Here is an 18,187-nt window from a genome sequence, read left to right as displayed (position 1 = left end):
AAGTAACAAATATCGCATGATAATGCAGTGCGGTCAGTGCTGTGGCAGTCTTAAATATTTTACACCTGAATGACACTGTTAAAATAGCAAAAATTAACTATATGCAAAAAAACAGGAAGTTTATTTATCATACCTGACCAATTAGAGACACCTTCCGGGCCTCTAATGCCCGCCCAGTTTGGATTTCCTTAAAATTGCCATTATTAGGCACACTTCTGTATTATTTCTACGACGTAATATTTCTCTGCATTTTGTAGCTCAAATCTTCCGGGTGGAAACTTTGTACAAAACGTCTTTCAAGGCAATGTTAATGCAACAGTGTAAGAAAAAGTAACGTCAGGTTTTAAGACTAATATTCTGAACGAAAGTAAATTGCTTATATATTTGTATAATGGAAAAACATTACCGGTTTCTTCATCCACCTTTCCTGTGTATGTTCCTCAGTCCTTCTAACACTGAGCCAATATTCTCACACCTCCATAAAAAGGATTACAGGATTTACTCTATCTGACTAATCAGATTTGACACCTGTCCCCCTTTTTCTTTTTTTTAAATGGTAGCATAGTATAGTTTATGTTTAATAAATCAAATTTAAGAACACCTTCTTAACTTGCATTTTAAACATAAATATTTATTGTGTCTGTCTCAAAACAATGATCAAATACAATGTATTTTACACAGTAAAAACAGAAACATAGCCTATACATGAGCACAGCACTTTATTAAAATAACATATTTGGGCACTGTAATGAACAATAATATAGAATCTCCACTGTCAGCAGCCCCATAGTTTATAGTTGTCTAAGTCCAGTGTGTGTGGAAGCTTCGTGATGGTCCTCTGTTTGCTCTGGGCTGTCTGGCTGGATCAGGCCCTGCTCGTATTCAACTCCAGTGACCTGGCAGTGCGGCAGCATTTCCTCCAATAGAATCCGTACCAGGCCTGGATTCTGCAGCCGTGGAAGTCCGGAAATGTGCAGCCGCTCTAGCTTTCTGAGGGTTTAAGATGGAGGCGAAAAAAAATAACACAGAATGTGAGATTTTCAAAAATATACGATGTATGTTTTGGTTATTTGTCACCCTGAAAACAAAAATCAAGTTTGTCCAGATAATGCATATATAGGACACAAGTAAAGACCTGAGGTTCTGTAATGCAGCGAGGCCTCCCACAGTGATACGAGTGCAGTGGGACAGGTCTAACTCCACCAGACTTTCTCCAAAGACATGTAGACATGCAAGGAACCAGTCATCCACTTCAGGACATCCTCGCAGAGAAAGAGTCTGAAGTTTATTCTGTTTCACTGAGAAGAGACAATTTGTTTGTGTGAGCCAAATTGCACCTCAGCAACATGTTTTGGTGGCAGCTATGAGAATAATTATTTATCATAGGTTTTGTTTCCTGTTAGATTCAGGGAATGCTAATGGTCTATGGATAGACTGCAAAAAAAGATGAGAACGTAGAAAGATGAAGCCAAAATGTCCTCGAAATAGCCTCTGTAATCTTGCACTAATTATATAATTGGACCCAGAGTCTGAGCATTATTGATCATAAGGTAACACTTATGATCAATCAAGGTCCTGCCCATTCTCCCTCATGGAACCATGATGCCACACAGTTTTTATAGCATCAAATTAAACAAACTTACTAGAAAATTTAACATACAGCAGCGATAAGGAAGATAACTACCAAAAATGAAAAATAAATAAATCTTAAGAAAAAAATTACTTGGTGTCATTTTTTTTATTTTGGCTCACATCCCATTCGTTTACATGGAGAAAGAGGGGTTTTTGCCATATTTAAAGCCACCACGGGCTGCTTGGAATGTTTGACTTCACTTTTCAGGACATGTGTGGCATATTTCAGTCTATATCTATACTGTTCATCAAAACTGCAATGAAATTATGAGATGCTTTCAAAGCAAATAAGTAATGCTTATAGGAGAGGCCAAGGATATCATAATATCTCAGAACATTACTCAGAACTCTGATTTTTAGAAAACTAAATCTACAGAAGGGGCACTGAAAAAACATGATTTTGCATGGGTTTGATTTGGAACTCACAAAATGAGTTGTGACAGACGAGATGGTGACAAGAACATAATTTAGCTTGGCGGCAAATACAAATAAGGACCTGACCGGTCAAAGGCCTAGTCATCTGGAGACGCATGGTAGTTCATGCAACAAATGTATATTTAAATACAACAACAGTAGATTACCAAGGTTTTCAAGTCCATTATGGTTTATTAGGGTGCCACTCAGATCCACTTCTTCAATTTGTGCATCAGGTGTGTTCATGAAGTCATAGCTGAATCTTCCTCTAGAGTCTGGACGAAACCATTCGGACTGGCCTGCAAATCTAGAGACACAAGCATTATGCAATGGAGGCAATTTGTGACCCTGGAAGACAAAATCAGTCTTAAGTGTCAATTTTTAGAAATTGAGATTTGTGCATCACATGAAAGCTGCATAAATAATATGGTTTGTTAGGATCTGACAATATTTGGCCGAGATACAACTATTTGAAAATCTGGAATCTGAGGGTGCAAGAAAATCAAAATATTGAGAAAATCACCTTTAAAGTTGTCTAAATAAAGTTCTTAGCAATGCCAATTACTAATCAAAAATTAAGTTTTGATACATTTACGTTAAGCAATTCACAAAATATCTTCATGGAACATGATCTTTACTTATACTAATGATTTTTGGCATAAAAGAAAAATGGATAATTTTGACCCATACAGTGTATTTTTGGCTATTGCTACAAATATACCCCAGCGACTAAAGACTGGTTTTGTGGTCCAGGGTCACATTTAACAGTGTCTAAGAAATCCAGTAGGTGGTAAGAAGCTGAATCAGTCCATAAACATTTGTGACCCTGGACCACAAAACCAGTCATAAGTCGCTGGGGTATATTTGTAGCAATAGCCAAAAATACATTGTATGGGTCAAAATTATCCATTTTTCTTTTATGCCAAAAATCATTAGGATATTAAGTAAAGATCATGTTCCATGAAGATATTTTGTAAATGTCTTACCATAAATGTATCAAAACTTCATTTTTGATTAGTAATATGCATTGCTAAGAACTTCATTTGGACAACTTTAAAGGCAATTTTCTCAATATTCAGATTTTTTTGCACCCTCAGATTCCAGATTTTCAAATAGTTGTATCTCGGCCAAATATTGTCCGATCCTAACAAACCATACATCAATGGAAAGTTTATTTATTTGAAAAAATTGACACTTAAGACTGGTTTTGTGGTCCAGGGTCACATTTTAGGATCAATGACATATAAATGTGTCAGCGATACAGGGGTAGGGGTTCATATGGTTCTGTAAAATAAAAATGCCAGAAGCAAAAATAAAAATGTTAAGGATTCATTGACTCTTAAATATTATTATTTCCTGCTCTTTTCTTTTGTAGAATTTTATTCTTTTTTTTCTTCATTATGACATCAGGGCATTATGTATCACTGACCTAAATTCAGTTTAATTCAGAATTTAAAAACAGGCTCAGCATAAAAGGTGCATTCAATGAATTCATGTATGATTTTTTTTTTGTAAATAAATTAACATGCATAAATAAATCAGTAGGATATAAAAATGGGCATCACATCATTGACCCTTACCTGAAGCTCCCTCTGAGAGTCAGAATATAATAGGCTGCTGCTACATTATTCCCAAAATTCTTCTGTGCATAACCAAATAACCTATATAAAAAAAAGAACTCAACATCAACATTTCAGTAAAAAATAAATAAAAATTACATTATTTAATTATAGAGACACTATACAGAGCACAGGACACCACAACATCCAGACACAAAAACAGTTTCTCGTCATAGGCAATCTCAATGCATTAGTTGTCAGTTAGCAGAGCCACTTATAGTCTTACTATATTATAGTATATTTTTACAGTGGAACATTCTATACAGCAATATGACAAAAATCAACACATGCACTGACACTTACCTATTTTTGCGTACGACCGCTTGTGACCTCAACCAGTTGTTCCAATCCAAAATGTTCTCCACATCATAGAAGTAGTGACTGAGTTTTAATAAGAACCTGGTGAAGACAGACGGAGTGGCAGCACCTGAACTCAAAGCCCTCCTTACAGCAACAGCGGCACAGGTGTGAGCCGAACATCTTTTCATGGCTTGAGACTTTCGAAAGAGACAGTTGGAAAACATAAGATCCATAAAGCCATAAAGATCATTTACAACATGCTGCTACTAAAAAGATAAACAATTTCTGGTCCCTTAAGGACATACAAGTGAAAATGCATATCCAGCTATATCAACAACAATATTCAAGATGACATTTAGAAATATAATATAGTAAGTGAAACTGTAGTGTGAATACAGAAGGCTGTATGCTGGCACACAGATGGTATTATCATGGTACATACAGGAGCTGGACAAAATAATGTGGGGTAAATATCATTTGTATAGGCTACAGTAAAAAAACAATGTATTTCATTGTCTATAATCTCTATGTTGTATATGAGTCTATTATACGTTGTGTTCAGGCCATGGGTGAAAAAGGTGCCTTGTCAGTTTTCCAAAAAGGGCAAATCATGGAAGCATATTTAGCAGGAGCATCTGTAACCTTAACAGCCCAATTGTTTGGTGTTTTAAAAACAACAGACTGTCTTCACAAAGCATAGCAAGACATCATAAAGCAAAAAAGAATAATGGGCGAAAACCGAACGTTTTGAAGAAAAAGTGAGGCCGATTCTCTCCTACATACATATTTGAAGCAACTGTTAGATGTTCTGATATATATGAATCTATTCTAAAAAGGTTGGAAGCTGTATTAAATGGTGGTAAAACACTTTAATATTAAATTGACCATTTCACAGGTGTTATTCACATTATTTTGGTAAGGAATGACTGCCATATTCATGTTCCATGACATTTATAAGTTTTTTTTTTTTAACAATTACCTCCCTTTCAATTCATGAGCTAGAATATAAATTTAGTTCATTTCTATGGGTGACATTTCAAACAATGCATATTAATAACATAAAATAATATGTTTTATTTCATATGTGTATGGCTATTTAATAATGCAAATTAAAAAATTCTAATAAATATGCGACTTGGAATTTTTTTTTTTTTCTGTTTTTAAATCACTCCATTTTCATTTTACCTTATTAAATTAAATTTTTATTTCTGTATTCTTTTTGCTATCTCACTTTAAAATCGATTAAAGTTCAGGAATTAACATTCTGAATTCAATGAACGGCGTATTTTCATGATATTCTAAAGTACTTGATAATACCATGGTACCAGGTCCAAAAACCCATGACATTACCCTGGTACACATCTAAAAACATGGCAATGACATGGTGCATACTGCTACTCTTTAGCTAGCGAAGAGCTATACACAAGTAACTTTAATGCTCGACTATATAATGAACGAATTGAAATGTAAAACTCTGGCGTTTACTGTGCAGGAAACAAGAAACCTGCTACTATTTAATCAATAAACTATATTTACTTAAGCAGGAGAACAGTTAAACTCACCAACAAGGAGGCTGCCATGTTTGTTTTTTCTTCGATGGCGGCTGTGAAGGGACAAACCAGAGCTCTAAACGCTATGAGCGAACATCGCTTGTACACTCGTTTTGGGATGCGTTATGGTATCAAATAAGAGCACTCGATAAATATAGGTGTTACATACAGTAGATATGTACTGTTTAGATCAACGGTTCGGAGCATTTATCTAATTTCAGTAACCGAGGTCATGACTTCGTACGTTTCGAAATGTTAATAATTCGCCGTTAGGGGGCGATCTCAGCGAATCCATTAATAGTTGTTAAATGTCTCGTACTAGTCCTACAAATTGAACACATTTTATACTGGCACTTCACATTTAATAATTTTTTGATGATTTGTTGCATGTAATAATAAAAAATTTAAAAAACCTTCAAAAAATCATAAATTGTTTTGTAAAAGGTGTGTGCATGCACGTTTTAAATTGTACTATAGAAACAAACATTGTATTGTATTGTAAAATACAAAGGAAAACATGTGAAAACAAACTAAAACATAACTGAATAAGCGTGATATAAACAGTATTGTGTCACAGTATTTTTAACCTTGCTTTACCTACTTTTGTCAAATGCTCTTCACCTTCTGCTGCAACTAAGCTGTGTTCCAGAAACTCAGCCCCAGTGACTGGACAGATGATTGCTGGCCAGTACATGCAATAAACACCAGTTTCTTCTGCAAAAGTCAAGGAATGCTGGCCTGAGGGAGCAATTTTTATTTTTGGGTAATCTTTTCATTTTAAAGTATTTTTTGGAGAAAAGCATTAGCTAAATTAATATAAATGTAGTCAACCAGTTGCTAGAATGCATAATAAAACTTATGTAAGTGGTGAAGAACAGCTTTTATTTGAAATGGAAGTAATCATACTTTATGTAACATTATATAAATGTTTAATTTTAAATTTAATGTCCTCTCGGAAAAAGAAGTACTACTTAAATGTACTCATGTTGTGTTGGGATAGGTTTTGTTTTATGGTTAGGTTTACATGCATGGTTAGACTACATGTACATGTTTAAAGGTGAGTTTAACAGTGTAATTATAGATGTAATTATTACAAATGTATTTGCATGCAGGTCTTTTCAAATATATGTAGATACAACATACAAATAGTAAGATTGATAACATAAAGTGGGTCTTTAATTTCTTTAAATCAACAAGAAAAAAAATATAAACAAAATGTCTTATTTATTAGAACTTCTAAAAGTTGATTTATTAAAAATGCTATAATTTTACACAATTGCTTCTCAGTTCCGTTCCTGACACCCCACAGCTCTGCACATTTTGTATGCCTCTGATAAGATCAGATTGATTCAGATAATCAGCTCGTTAAAAGAGTAGTCCATGATCTGAACTGAGTGGCTGCGTCTGAAAGCTTAGGCAGCTGACTTGATGCCTTATCAGACAATGACTTTGCAGGCAGGTTTTGTGCACTAAAGGTACTTCGGCATGATAGGCAGCATGACAGCTTAACGAGCTACAGCAAAATAGAGAGAGCCTTGGTGATAACTAAGTGGATATTTAATTACTTCAATACTTTCTGCTGGAAATGACATCAAAAGTGGAAAAAGTTGGTCAAAAACCTACATTTACACACAAATTAACCTCAACTTTCGGACAACATTTTTATTTTTTAGCTCAACTGTCACAGAATTGAATGCACAGGATTGAGGGATAATCAAAGACCGAAAAGAATAAATCTATGCTGCTTTCAAAAATCAATCAGTTGAAGGCATCTCAGAAGACAGGAAGCGAAGCTATCATTGGATTCGGACAAGTCGTGGTACCTTTTTACCTGGAAATGTATCCTCCGAAGTCAGCATTTTAAGCTTTCGTATGCAGACAGTGTGTCTGATAAGAGAGACCGAAATTAGGAACCGATGCCCTATCAGCCACAACATTAAAACCTCCTGCCTAATATTGTGTAGGTCCCCTTGTGCTTCCAAAACAGCTCTGATGCATCGAGGCATGGACTCCACTAGACCCCTGAAGGTGTGCTGTGGTTTCTGGCACCGTGAAATTAGCAGCTGATCCTTTAACCCTGTTGACAAAAACAGCATGCTGGTTAGATATGTTTTGAAGCATGGCTGCTGGTCATGAGCTGGTCCTAAGCTGGTCCTGAGCAGGAGCTAGTTGCTTAGGACCAGCACATGACCAGCTAAGGACCATCTTAAACCAACTCTGCTGGTTTTTTCAACAGGGAAGTCTGGCAAGTTGTGAGGTGGGCCCTCCGTGGATCGGATTTGTTGGTCCAGCATATCCCATAGATGCTCAAGAACTGACTATTAACTTGCTGCCTAATAAATCCCACCCCTTGACAGGTGGCATTGCAACGATATAAACAGTATTATTCACTTCACCTGTAAGATGTCAGGTCAGTGACATGTGACATGAAGCTCTGCTGTCTCATCCTTGAATGATCAGCTATATTATAAATTTATAATATAGCTCATCATTCAAGGATCAGAAAGCTACATGACAGATGAAAAACTGTACATTGAACCACTCACAACTCACATAAAGAGTCAAGTAAGAAAACTGCCACAAATCATTCGTTTTAATTTAATCGCCCACTCCCTGAGCTCACTAAATTGATGAGTGAATATTATTACATTAAACAGCGCAAACTTTCTCAAAACAAACATGTAAAAGACTAACAAACCAATAAACAGTAACAAAAATATCTACACTAATGTTACTGTACATGCAGACTAAATATAAAAAAAATCATGACATAGTATGGTTATTATCTTATTTTTTATCATATGTAATTTGATTTTTATAGTGCTGTCAGAGAGCAAACAACTACTTTTGCCTGCAGTACATTTATGCATAATACCTTCTTTTTAATTAAAAATGTATTTCCAATAAATGCTTTTGGCTTGAAATCCATCCAACAATGCAGTATTTATATAAAATCTACATATGATTATTCAGGGTCATTATTAATTTATGCATACATTTGAATATGCATGCAAAATTTTAGATCGCTGTGTGATATGCCAGTGATTTATTCTAATTTACATTTTTTTTGTTTTTTTACAGTATAACTGCAGATGTTTGCCCTCAAACTATTTCCAACCCAGGATTATCCAAATAATAATATGCACTAAATAAATAAATATGCACACATGCTTCATATTTCCATACAATAGAATTCATTATACCTTGACAATACTTTGAATTATGATAACATTCAGTTTCTGGTTACTGTGTTGCCAGCCTTGTGTAAAATGTGTAAATCTTAGCTCTTTTCCTTTAGTACAAATATCCAAATAACCACATAATCTGTTGCACTATGAGTTTTCTGGTGAATACATTTGGTGGTTAAACTGTTTTAATGTAGTGTATGGCACTACATCACTAACTGTTGAAACAAAAAGTAGAATGTTCCTAGAAATACTGTCCTATTATAAAAACAACTAAACTAATGTCAAACTATTGAACGATGTAGTCAAGTTAGAAACGTTTCAACGTGCCAGAAGTTGACATGTCAGAGTGCTTAAACAAACAGAGCAATGTTTGGAAAGAACCAGGGCCACGGTGTTTATGCTCTTCAGGAGGTCAAGCTATAAATAGTTTACTTAAACTGGGATAGGAGAAAATATTCTTTAAAAAATTGCACTCCTTACCTTCCATGTGTCCACGTGATGAGTCTACTGTAAACACTGTGAATGAAAAAAGTATCTTGTGGCCTAATTATGAGGGCAGTCAGGATACATTGCTGCAAACTTTAAATGAACAGCAATAAATGTCAGAGTCTGATGTCTGTCGTCATGGAAAGTTTTCATGCACTTTCTCTAAAGGCAAATGTTGAGTTTGACACTACATAGGTCAACAATAAATCTGTACATAGATAACTCTGGAATTTTTCAACAGAGCAATAAGATGATAATCATAACAACAGTTGAAGTTGAAACCATCTGTAATTATAAGTTTGGCTTTATGGATGAATGTTAATTTAACTATGTAATTACTCTTTCTGTCCAATATAGGTGATGTTAGATTACATGGTTTTTGTCCCACTATTTCTGTGAGTAGTGAAATCTAAATAAGCTTGAACTCGATTTTCATTAGTATGAAGAGCACATGTTGGTTGACAACATCAAGTTATGGTAAAACTAGGTTTACATTTTGTAAATGTGAGTGTGAGTAGAGCTTTTTTTCTGTGCAAATCTCACTGCTACAATTCTAAGTGGTTGATGGAGGTTGCCAGCCCACTGATATGTGACCCTGGAGCACAAAACCAGTCATAAGTAGCACAGGTATATTTGTAGCAATAGCCATAAATACATTATGGCTCAAAATGATTGATTTTTCTTTTATGACAAAAATCATTAGGATATTAACAATCTGGAAAGATCATGTTCCATGAATATATTTTGTAAATGTCCTACCAAAAATATTTAATAACTTAATTTATGATTAGTAATATGCATTGCTAAGAACTTCATTTGGACAACTTTAAAGGCGATTTTCTCAATATTTTGATTTTTTTTTTTTTTGCACCCTCAGATTCCAGATTTTCAAAAAGTTGTCTCTCAGCCAGATATTGTCCGATCCTAACAAACCATACATCAATGGAAAGCTTATTTATTTAAATCTGGTTTTGTGGTCCAAGGTCACATATGTGGTTTCTAGGGTGGTTGCTCTGACTTTCTTGGTAGTTTCTAGGTGGTGTTCTGGTACCTGACTATGGATTCCTTTTTCAGTGTTAAAAAGGGATTTTTCCTGCATTTTATAATAAGCTAAGTCCAGATGCTTAGGTAAATAGCAGTGTTTTTGACTTTATACCACTGTTCTCTTTTGAAATATCTATTAAAACTAAAGAAAGTCATGTTCACTTTAGCTTCAATTGGTGTCATTGCTCATTGGTTAGATTTTCAAGTAAGTATGAATGATGTGACAGGTGAACAGAAAAGCTCCTAGGCTATGTTCACACAGGACAGGTTGTCCTTGTCTCAACTGTTGCTGGTCTTCCAGAGAGAATGACTTCAGTGGGGAAGGATAACAGCTGATGGTCAACATATGGTCATGACTGTCTGAGTTAAATACAGTCAATGTCATACATCTTCTCTTACATACTCTTCTTTTAAAGTATTTTATAATGGCAAGATATATATTGTGTTCAAAGTTAAATTGGGTTCATTTCAGGAACCTGTACACTGAAACATATCTGCTAAAATTTTTAATGACTTAAGCTGGTAAGTGCACAATGAAAAGTTGATGCTTTAAATAGAATTTCAGTAAATGGAACAAATTTATTTGGTTTACCTGGTAACAAATATTATATGGAAATGCTACTAAAGCAATTAACTAAAAAAAAAAGCAAAATGAATAATTAATACTACATTTAAAATGCTCCCAATTACAATTAATCAGTGTATACCCTTGTGAACAAGTAGGCCTACACTCTTAGAAAAGATGTGTTAAAAATGACACAACCTGTGTTCAATTTTAACACATTCATGGGTGAGTTCTGGGACAACGTTGTTTAGCTTGTTGTCAAAATATTTATTATGATGAAATATCAAAAATTACATAGAACTGCAGAATATATATATATACATACAATTTTAAGCAGTCAAAAAGGAAATGTCCAACACAGGACAAGAAAGTTATTTTCATCTCATTAGGTTACATGACACATAACCCCACTTTCATAGTCATTTCACTTTTTTCCAAACTTTGCTGGATTGATGTACACTGGTGGCCAAAAGTATTTTGAAAGATGCTCAAAAAATATTTCTTATTAGCAATGTCTGTACTCCTCCATCTTTTCCACAGCATAGGAGTAAAAGTCATTATCAAAATAGCCTTTTAAAAGCCAACACAATGTTTTTGTCCACCTTTGGGAATAAATGAACTTCTCTGAAGACTGGATCCTGCTCAGAACTTTGCCAACATCAGAATGTTCCCTGGTCTGTCTGCATGTCCACAAACACAAATGTACTCAGTCCTTCAGTAGAGATCCCTGGTTCCAACACTATATTAAGACAGAGAGAGGGGAGAAAATTCCATTAGTGTCAATTTATATTTAACCTACATTTTTAAACCTTTTTTACTCTAAGGTAAGAATATATATATTTGTAAGTAACAGCTTGTCAATAACATATACAAACATTTCAGCTGAACTGTAAACTAAATTATGTCAGATTTAATTTTAATACTTACATATTCTAAATTCTGTCCAAAAATGCTGAGATCCATAGAGAGAAAGACTCCAATTGAGGATTTAGCCTTCAGCTTGTCTGCAGTGAAGGGGTAGCTGTTTGAGACAAAAACACACTAAGACACATGCAAGCAATCACTATGTGATGATCTTTCTCCTTCCTACAGTAGTTAACCCACCTGTGCGCTGATGTTAGGTACCGTCTAGAGCCCTGCATTTCGGCCCGGGCCTGACGGGCCCCGACTTTTTTTACTGCCCTAGGGCCGGGCTTCAGGCCAATTTTCACGTCATAGTTCAGACTAGGGCCGGGCCTCGGGCCTGTTTTAGTTTTCTCCTTATTTTTATATTTTAGACATCCATCAATGTCTAAGCAAAGTGCTTAGAAAAGCGCTATATAAATGTAAGGAATTATTATTATTATCAATTAGTGATGAAAAAAAAATGCCGCGCTGGTGGAAACAACACGAGATCGTGCCGCAACTGTAAAGAGCGGCTCGACGGTGTTTAGTGTCCTGCAGCAGCGATCGCGCCGTCAGCGCAGCTGTTCTGAGTTCAAATGTCAGTGTTAGTGTCAGTGTTGCATCAGTGTGGATTCATCTCCTCATTAGACGCGCCTTTAGAGAGAAGTGCATCTTCACGGATTAATAATGAATGAGTTTTTATTTTCAATTAGATTTATTTCGTTAAGTAGTAATTTAAAGCTTTCTATATATATATTTATCATGTCTGTGAGGCATGTATTCGCTGACTTTCGGTTCATTTTTGTGAAGCGCTCCTGTTCAAGACGAGACGGCAGAAAGCTTATCGTTTTCTTAAAAGCACAACGTTTTGTTGATATTGTGAGTGCACACAAATAGAAGTAGACCCTTTACAGTTCCGAATGATGTATTACCTTTATGAGCAAAAATTACAGCCTATTTTAAGTTGTTTCCATTGAAAACAAAAATGCAATTGATTGCGCTGGCGCCTCCATGTCCTGCGCTTTAGCTTCCGTTCTCCGCACAAACTACTGGATGCAGCGCACATTTATCTAGGTTTAACGTTTAAACATTTTATATGCTTGAACTGTTTTATTATATCTATAGATTTTATTTTAGGCAAGTCGTGATGATTTGAGATGGCTAAATTGATCAAACATGCTATGATCAGCCTGCCGGTCTGCCGCTGGCTGCTTGGTCGTTATTTTAAGAAAGAAATAACTTGTTTAACGAACAAAAAATGCTCCAAACGTTTTTCAAAATTAACTTAATAAAAATAAATAAATAAATAAATGCCATTACATACAAAACTGAACTATTTTAATAGCTGAAACATGAGCCGTTTTGGGAGAAGTGAAAAAAAAAAGACGGGCTCGGGTCGGAAATTCTGATAAGCTGTCGGACACGGGCCGGGCTAGGGCCTGAGTATCTCGGGCCAGGGCCGGGCTAGGGCCTAAATTTGAGGCCCATGCAGGGCTCTAGTACCTTCCTGATCATGTGGGACTGCAATGGCAGAGAGTCTTCTGCCAAATGAAAGATCAAAATAATGCTAAAATATAAACTAAAGATTATAAACTAAAGAATGCTTGATTTGGTATGAATGAATGATTTAGTGCGAGTTTTATTGCAGTGCTTACCTGAATGGTCAACATAGAAAATGGTCCATCTTCTGATTGGTTCATTTGCTGTGTAATAAACATAATGCTAGACATCACTTATTTGATATAATGTTAGCAAATTTAGATTGTAAGCTACCTGGTCTGCACCAGTGGCTCCAAAGCACTTATAACATATTGCTAATCATTTCAGCAAACTTTTAAAATACTTTAGACATAATAAATAAAGAGCATTGCTAGCACCATTTCTTTATTGACAAAAAAAGAGTCTAAAAGTGCGGTCATATTTACCACTGCTTGGCGAAATTTCACTTTTCTAAATTCAGCCATTTGTAAAGGTGTCTTCTCTCTCGGGAATTTCGAGTGAGAGTGAGAAAAGATTGTCTATTTGAAATCAGTTTTCAACGCGTTTTCGCCGCGCTAACCAACAGAAAGCTGCTTGATTTAACTTACAGTAAAGTTACATGACTAATGTGCTTCAGCTAACTAATGTTATTGACAATGACCGGGTTTTGCCCATAAAATTTCGCTGACCGCACGTTTAAAACAGTATTAAAACAACAGCAGCAGGAAACATTGCTTTTGTTAATAAATGTAAGCAAAATATGATTTCAAGTACATCTTACCTCAGGAATCTTGCTAGCAGTCTCCGGCGCGAACTGGCGCGAATCGTCTCCTCCGTAGTAAAAAGGTGGTTTTGACGAGCAGTTTTGATGGGAAGGTTAGTCGATTAACATAATTAAGCGATTATGGTATAAATGCGATATTTTACTTACAACAATACAGAAATAAAACGAAATGGCATGTCACTGTCATAACAGACTTAAGGTTAGCCCCTATTGGTTCACATTAGCTAATTTAAATAACGGACATCTTTAAAAACTACACATAAAGTCTACACATATTGTGTTAAATGCTGTGTGTAAATTCAGAAGTTGTGTTGATTTTTAAACTACACATACATATGTGTAAAAGAGGTTATTCTTTTCTACACATTTTTATTTAATATTGACACAAAATGTGTAAATTAGAGTGTTACACATAAAATGTGTATTTTTTAACACATCTTTTCTAAGAGTGTACACTTTAGAAAAAAAAGGAAATGGAAATGATATACTTAAAAAACAGACTTAAGTGCAAACTGAATGTAATGTAATTTACAATTAAATGAAAATGTATTACAGTTTAAATTTGTTAAATGCAATGTTTTTTTTACTCACTAAAGTTTGTAGCATGGCCACATAAGAGGAAGATATTTAGATATTGATTGATTGATTGATTGATTGATTGATTGATTCATTCATTCATTCATTCATTCATTCATTCTCCACATTTTTTTGGTTTTGGCAGCAGTATTTTTCTGTTGTTCTGCTGTTCTGCTGTTCATCTCTCCAGGAAGCAATGCAAGGACTGAGTGAGGAGCGGAGCAGATCAAACCCACCAGAATGAACCCAGCCGAATTACATTACGGCAATATTAATATAGTTTTTAATCATACCACATTCTTACCATGTGTTTATATTAATAGTTTACTTCTTTATGTAGCATATTATGTACCATAATGTTACTTTATGTAGAATATGTGACCCTGGACCACAAAACCAGTCTTAAGTGTAAATTTTTGAAATTGAGATTTATACATCATCTGAAATGCTTTCCATTGATGGTTTGTTAGGATCTGACAATATTTGGCCGAGATACAACTATTTGAAAATCTGGAATCTGAGGGTGCAAAAAAATCCAAATATTGAGAAAATCGCCTTTAAAGTTGTCCAAATGAAGTTCTTAGCAAGGCATATTACTAATCAAAAATTAAGTTTTTATATATTTACGGTAAGAAATTTACAAAATATCTTCATGGAACATGATCTTTACTTAATATCCTAATGATTTTTGGCATAAAAGAAAAATTAATAATTTTGACCCATACAATGTATTTTTGGCTATTGCTACAAATATCCCCCAGCGACTTATGACTGGTTTTGTGGTCCAGGGTCACATATTATTCTGTTGTCTGCGTAATTCTCAGTCATTCCGGGATAAACTAGTCATTATTAGACAATGTAAGTAAATACTGTCAGAAGAACACAGAATACTGAACCAAGCCAGGAGTCAAGACCGGCTTAAAAAGTGCAGGCTGCATGTGGCAGGATTACATAACCATGTGTGTGTGTGTGTTAGACTGGGAGGGATAGTCTTGTCAGGAGAGCCTGTGTGTCCTCTTTGCTACGGCTGTCACTGTGACTATATTGAGGGCTCAGGGCTTTGGAGATAGTGACGTGGAGTGACCCGGGTCTTGGCGTGCCCACTGCACACTGTGGTTCCGCTCTGCATTGTGTGGGCAGGGTTGCAGGCCAAACATGGCCACAGCGCAGTGTCGTGTGATAGTGTTGCTGCCAAGCTGCCAGACTGGGGGAAGTGTGCATGTGTGTGTGTGTGTGTGTGTGTGTGTGTATGTGTGTGAGGCACGAGTGGCATGCTACACTGCTTTTGATTGGCATGTGTGGTAGTTCACTGCAGCTATCACCACTCATCTCACTTATGCAGCGTTTAAAGACATCATAGTACAAGGCTGTACCAAAATGTTAAAAGGGACATTGTTTTGGCTAAATTTTAAGGCAGCATCAAATGATTCCTTCATAAAAAAGAACAATATCGGCATGCATTGCAAGATCAAATGATCCAAAATGGTAGACAAAGCAGATTAAATGTACACCAAGAAAGAAATGTACATTAAAAAGGTACAGTTGCTGCCTACAAAGTATTCCAAATCAGTCACTTATGAGATTCCATTATGATAGACAGCTGTCTATGGCAGTAGGCGATGATGCAGCTCACTGGTTTTGGAAGAAAGCCAATAAAATCCATTTTGCAGCTGCAGCTGTGTTGTTTTAATCTCTTTCAAACGGCAGCTCTTTCTGTCTAAATCCACTTCTCTCTCAGTGTCTGTCTTTCTAAATCTCTCAGCTTCTTATTGTTCCATCTCTGTATTATTTATGCCTGCCACCTATTTTTAAGTTTGTCTTCATGTCCCTTTGTTGATCCTTTCTCTATTTATCCTGTGTACGTTTGTTTTTCACTCCCTTTGTTGTCTCACGCCATCACGGTGCTAAAGTTATCCACAAAGAGGCAATTTCATTGTTTTCCAGAAACTAACATACACAACTAAATGATGCTGAAAATGATATTGAATATGATATAGAACCAGCCATAAACTCAAGATCAAATCCTAAGTGAACAGAAAAGGTATATGTAACAGTCATAATATAAGCCTTCACTGTCAACTCAGACTCGTGATTAACCCTGAAACGTGCTCATAAAACATCAACTTAATTACACGTCACATGATGCTGTCCAAAAACTTTACTGAACATGAAATATTCCCTCATAGGCGATGTATGCCATTTCTGTGCTGCTAGTGCCCATAATAATTACTGTTTTCAAACAGGTTTCCAGAACACTCCTTCTGTCTTCCACTGGCAAAACAAACAGAATCCCACCCCAAACATAAAGCCTTTTATTTCAAAGTTAACATTTTATAGACTATTTTTATGAAGAAAACTAGGAATAAATGTTATATTTTACCAATATTTCAAGATAAACACTTCCTGGACTGAAGCAACTAATGTTTACTTTATCAAATATGATACATCAGGTTTTTGGGTAACATTTTATTTTAATGGTCCCTTTTAAGCATTCTGTTGACAATAAGTAACCTTGCACTTACATGTCGACAAACTCTCAGTAGAGTATTAGTAGGCTGTCTGATTAATATCTGCTAACCCTTTATTGTGATTGTCTCCCAACAGACATTCTTCTGACTATAAGTAACTTTGCAAGTACATGTCAACTTATTTTACCCCTAACCCTACCAGTCTACTAATGCTGTACTAACACAGTATTAGAGTCAACAGAATGTGTTAAAGAGACCATCAAAATAAAGTGAAACCGGTTTTTGAAGAACACTTATTTGTACATCTCTCAATCATCATTGCACTGCATAGCATTATATGCGTTACCCCACAATAAAAACTACAGAGCTTAGATCATAAAACTAGATATAGAGTGATAGTTATGTGCATTTGATGAAAGTAGTCTGCTGTTATTAAAGATATTACTGATTTACATTTCAAGCTATCTGAATTTCATCTTACTCTTTGGCCATATAATTATCAGCAACTGGAACAAATTTCATATTTTCACTGTTTGGGCCTCTGAATTCTTTTTTTTTCTCTATGTTTTCACTATCATACGATATGAGCCATAAAATCCTGATGTATCAAATATAATACTCAACAAACAGCACATATGCAAACGTTTTTTTTTTTTTTTTTTCAATATAAGGTTTAACAAACTGTTTAATTAAAAAAAAAAATTCAAACTATTAATTTTTATGTCAGGCCTTACATATTCTCTGCATATAGGAGAAAGCATTTTAACATGGAAAAATACACACTTTACACTTTTTTCAGTCTTCAGTAGAGTGTAAAGCTCTTTTCTCTTCATCTATAATCTATCCATCTATTAGTCCTGAACATATGAGCAGTCAGGCAGAGCCTGTCACCTCGACCCCAGCAGAGAGCTGTTCTGCCAACTGAAGCCATTTCTCTTGCTCACGGGTTTGTCAAATAGAGGTCATTAGTATCTGAAAGCAGAGTGCATGTACATGTCGTTACTGAACTCATAATAATTTCACTGCTCCACATTCACAATTTATTGATAGCTGTGCCACACTATGAGAGGAGGATGCTTTACATAGCACATCAGTGCTCATGTTGGCTTCTGAAATGATCATCTGAATTTCCAAGTAGTTTCTCAGTGTTTCAAATGTATAATTATGGTCATTAATAACGATACTAATCAAAGGTGA

The 18,187-nt window shown here is 35.4% G+C and overlaps 1 protein-coding gene and 1 long non-coding RNA gene across 3 annotated transcripts; both read right to left on the bottom strand.

Annotated features, from left to right (window-relative positions):
- Positions 1 to 598: 598 nt before the first annotated feature.
- On the bottom strand, positions 599 to 5,800 carry dmac2 (distal membrane arm assembly component 2). Its single transcript, XM_058744878.1, has 6 exons — positions 5,528 to 5,800; positions 3,969 to 4,162; positions 3,627 to 3,707; positions 2,214 to 2,353; positions 1,136 to 1,298; positions 599 to 990 (listed from the first exon to the last, which is right to left on the bottom strand). The coding sequence occupies exons 1-6, from the start codon at positions 5,543 to 5,545 to the stop codon at positions 792 to 794; spliced, it is 795 nt and encodes a 264-aa protein (XP_058600861.1). The 5' UTR covers positions 5,546 to 5,800; the 3' UTR covers positions 599 to 791.
- Positions 5,801 to 10,918: 5,118 nt separating this feature from the next.
- Positions 10,919 to 14,114, bottom strand: LOC131520714 (uncharacterized). 2 transcript variants are annotated; one of them, XR_009266115.1, is made up of 4 exons: positions 13,944 to 14,114; positions 13,339 to 13,386; positions 11,726 to 13,224; positions 10,919 to 11,537 (listed from the first exon to the last, which is right to left on the bottom strand). It is a non-coding gene; the product is annotated as an uncharacterized LOC131520714 (long non-coding RNA). The 2 variants fall into 2 exon arrangements; XR_009266114.1 differs by having other exon boundaries at positions 11,726 to 11,819.
- Between the last annotated feature and the right edge of the window lie 4,073 nt (positions 14,115 to 18,187).

The sequence above is a fragment of the Onychostoma macrolepis genome, chromosome 15 (assembly GCF_012432095.1).
Source record: "Onychostoma macrolepis isolate SWU-2019 chromosome 15, ASM1243209v1, whole genome shotgun sequence".
NCBI classification, from domain to species: Eukaryota; Metazoa; Chordata; class Actinopteri; order Cypriniformes; family Cyprinidae; genus Onychostoma; species Onychostoma macrolepis.
This window is presented reverse-complemented; position numbering and strand designations above follow the sequence as displayed.

Coding starts and splice junctions, on each gene's coding strand:
- dmac2 (XM_058744878.1), bottom strand. Junction 3,708..3,968: donor GCGGTCGTACGCAAAAATAG/GTAAGTGTCAGT, acceptor TTTTTTATATAG/GTTATTTGGTTATGCACAGA. Junction 1,299..2,213: donor TAATGGACTTGAAAACCTTG/GTAATCTACTGT, acceptor GTCTCTTCTCAG/TGAAACAGAATAAACTTCAG.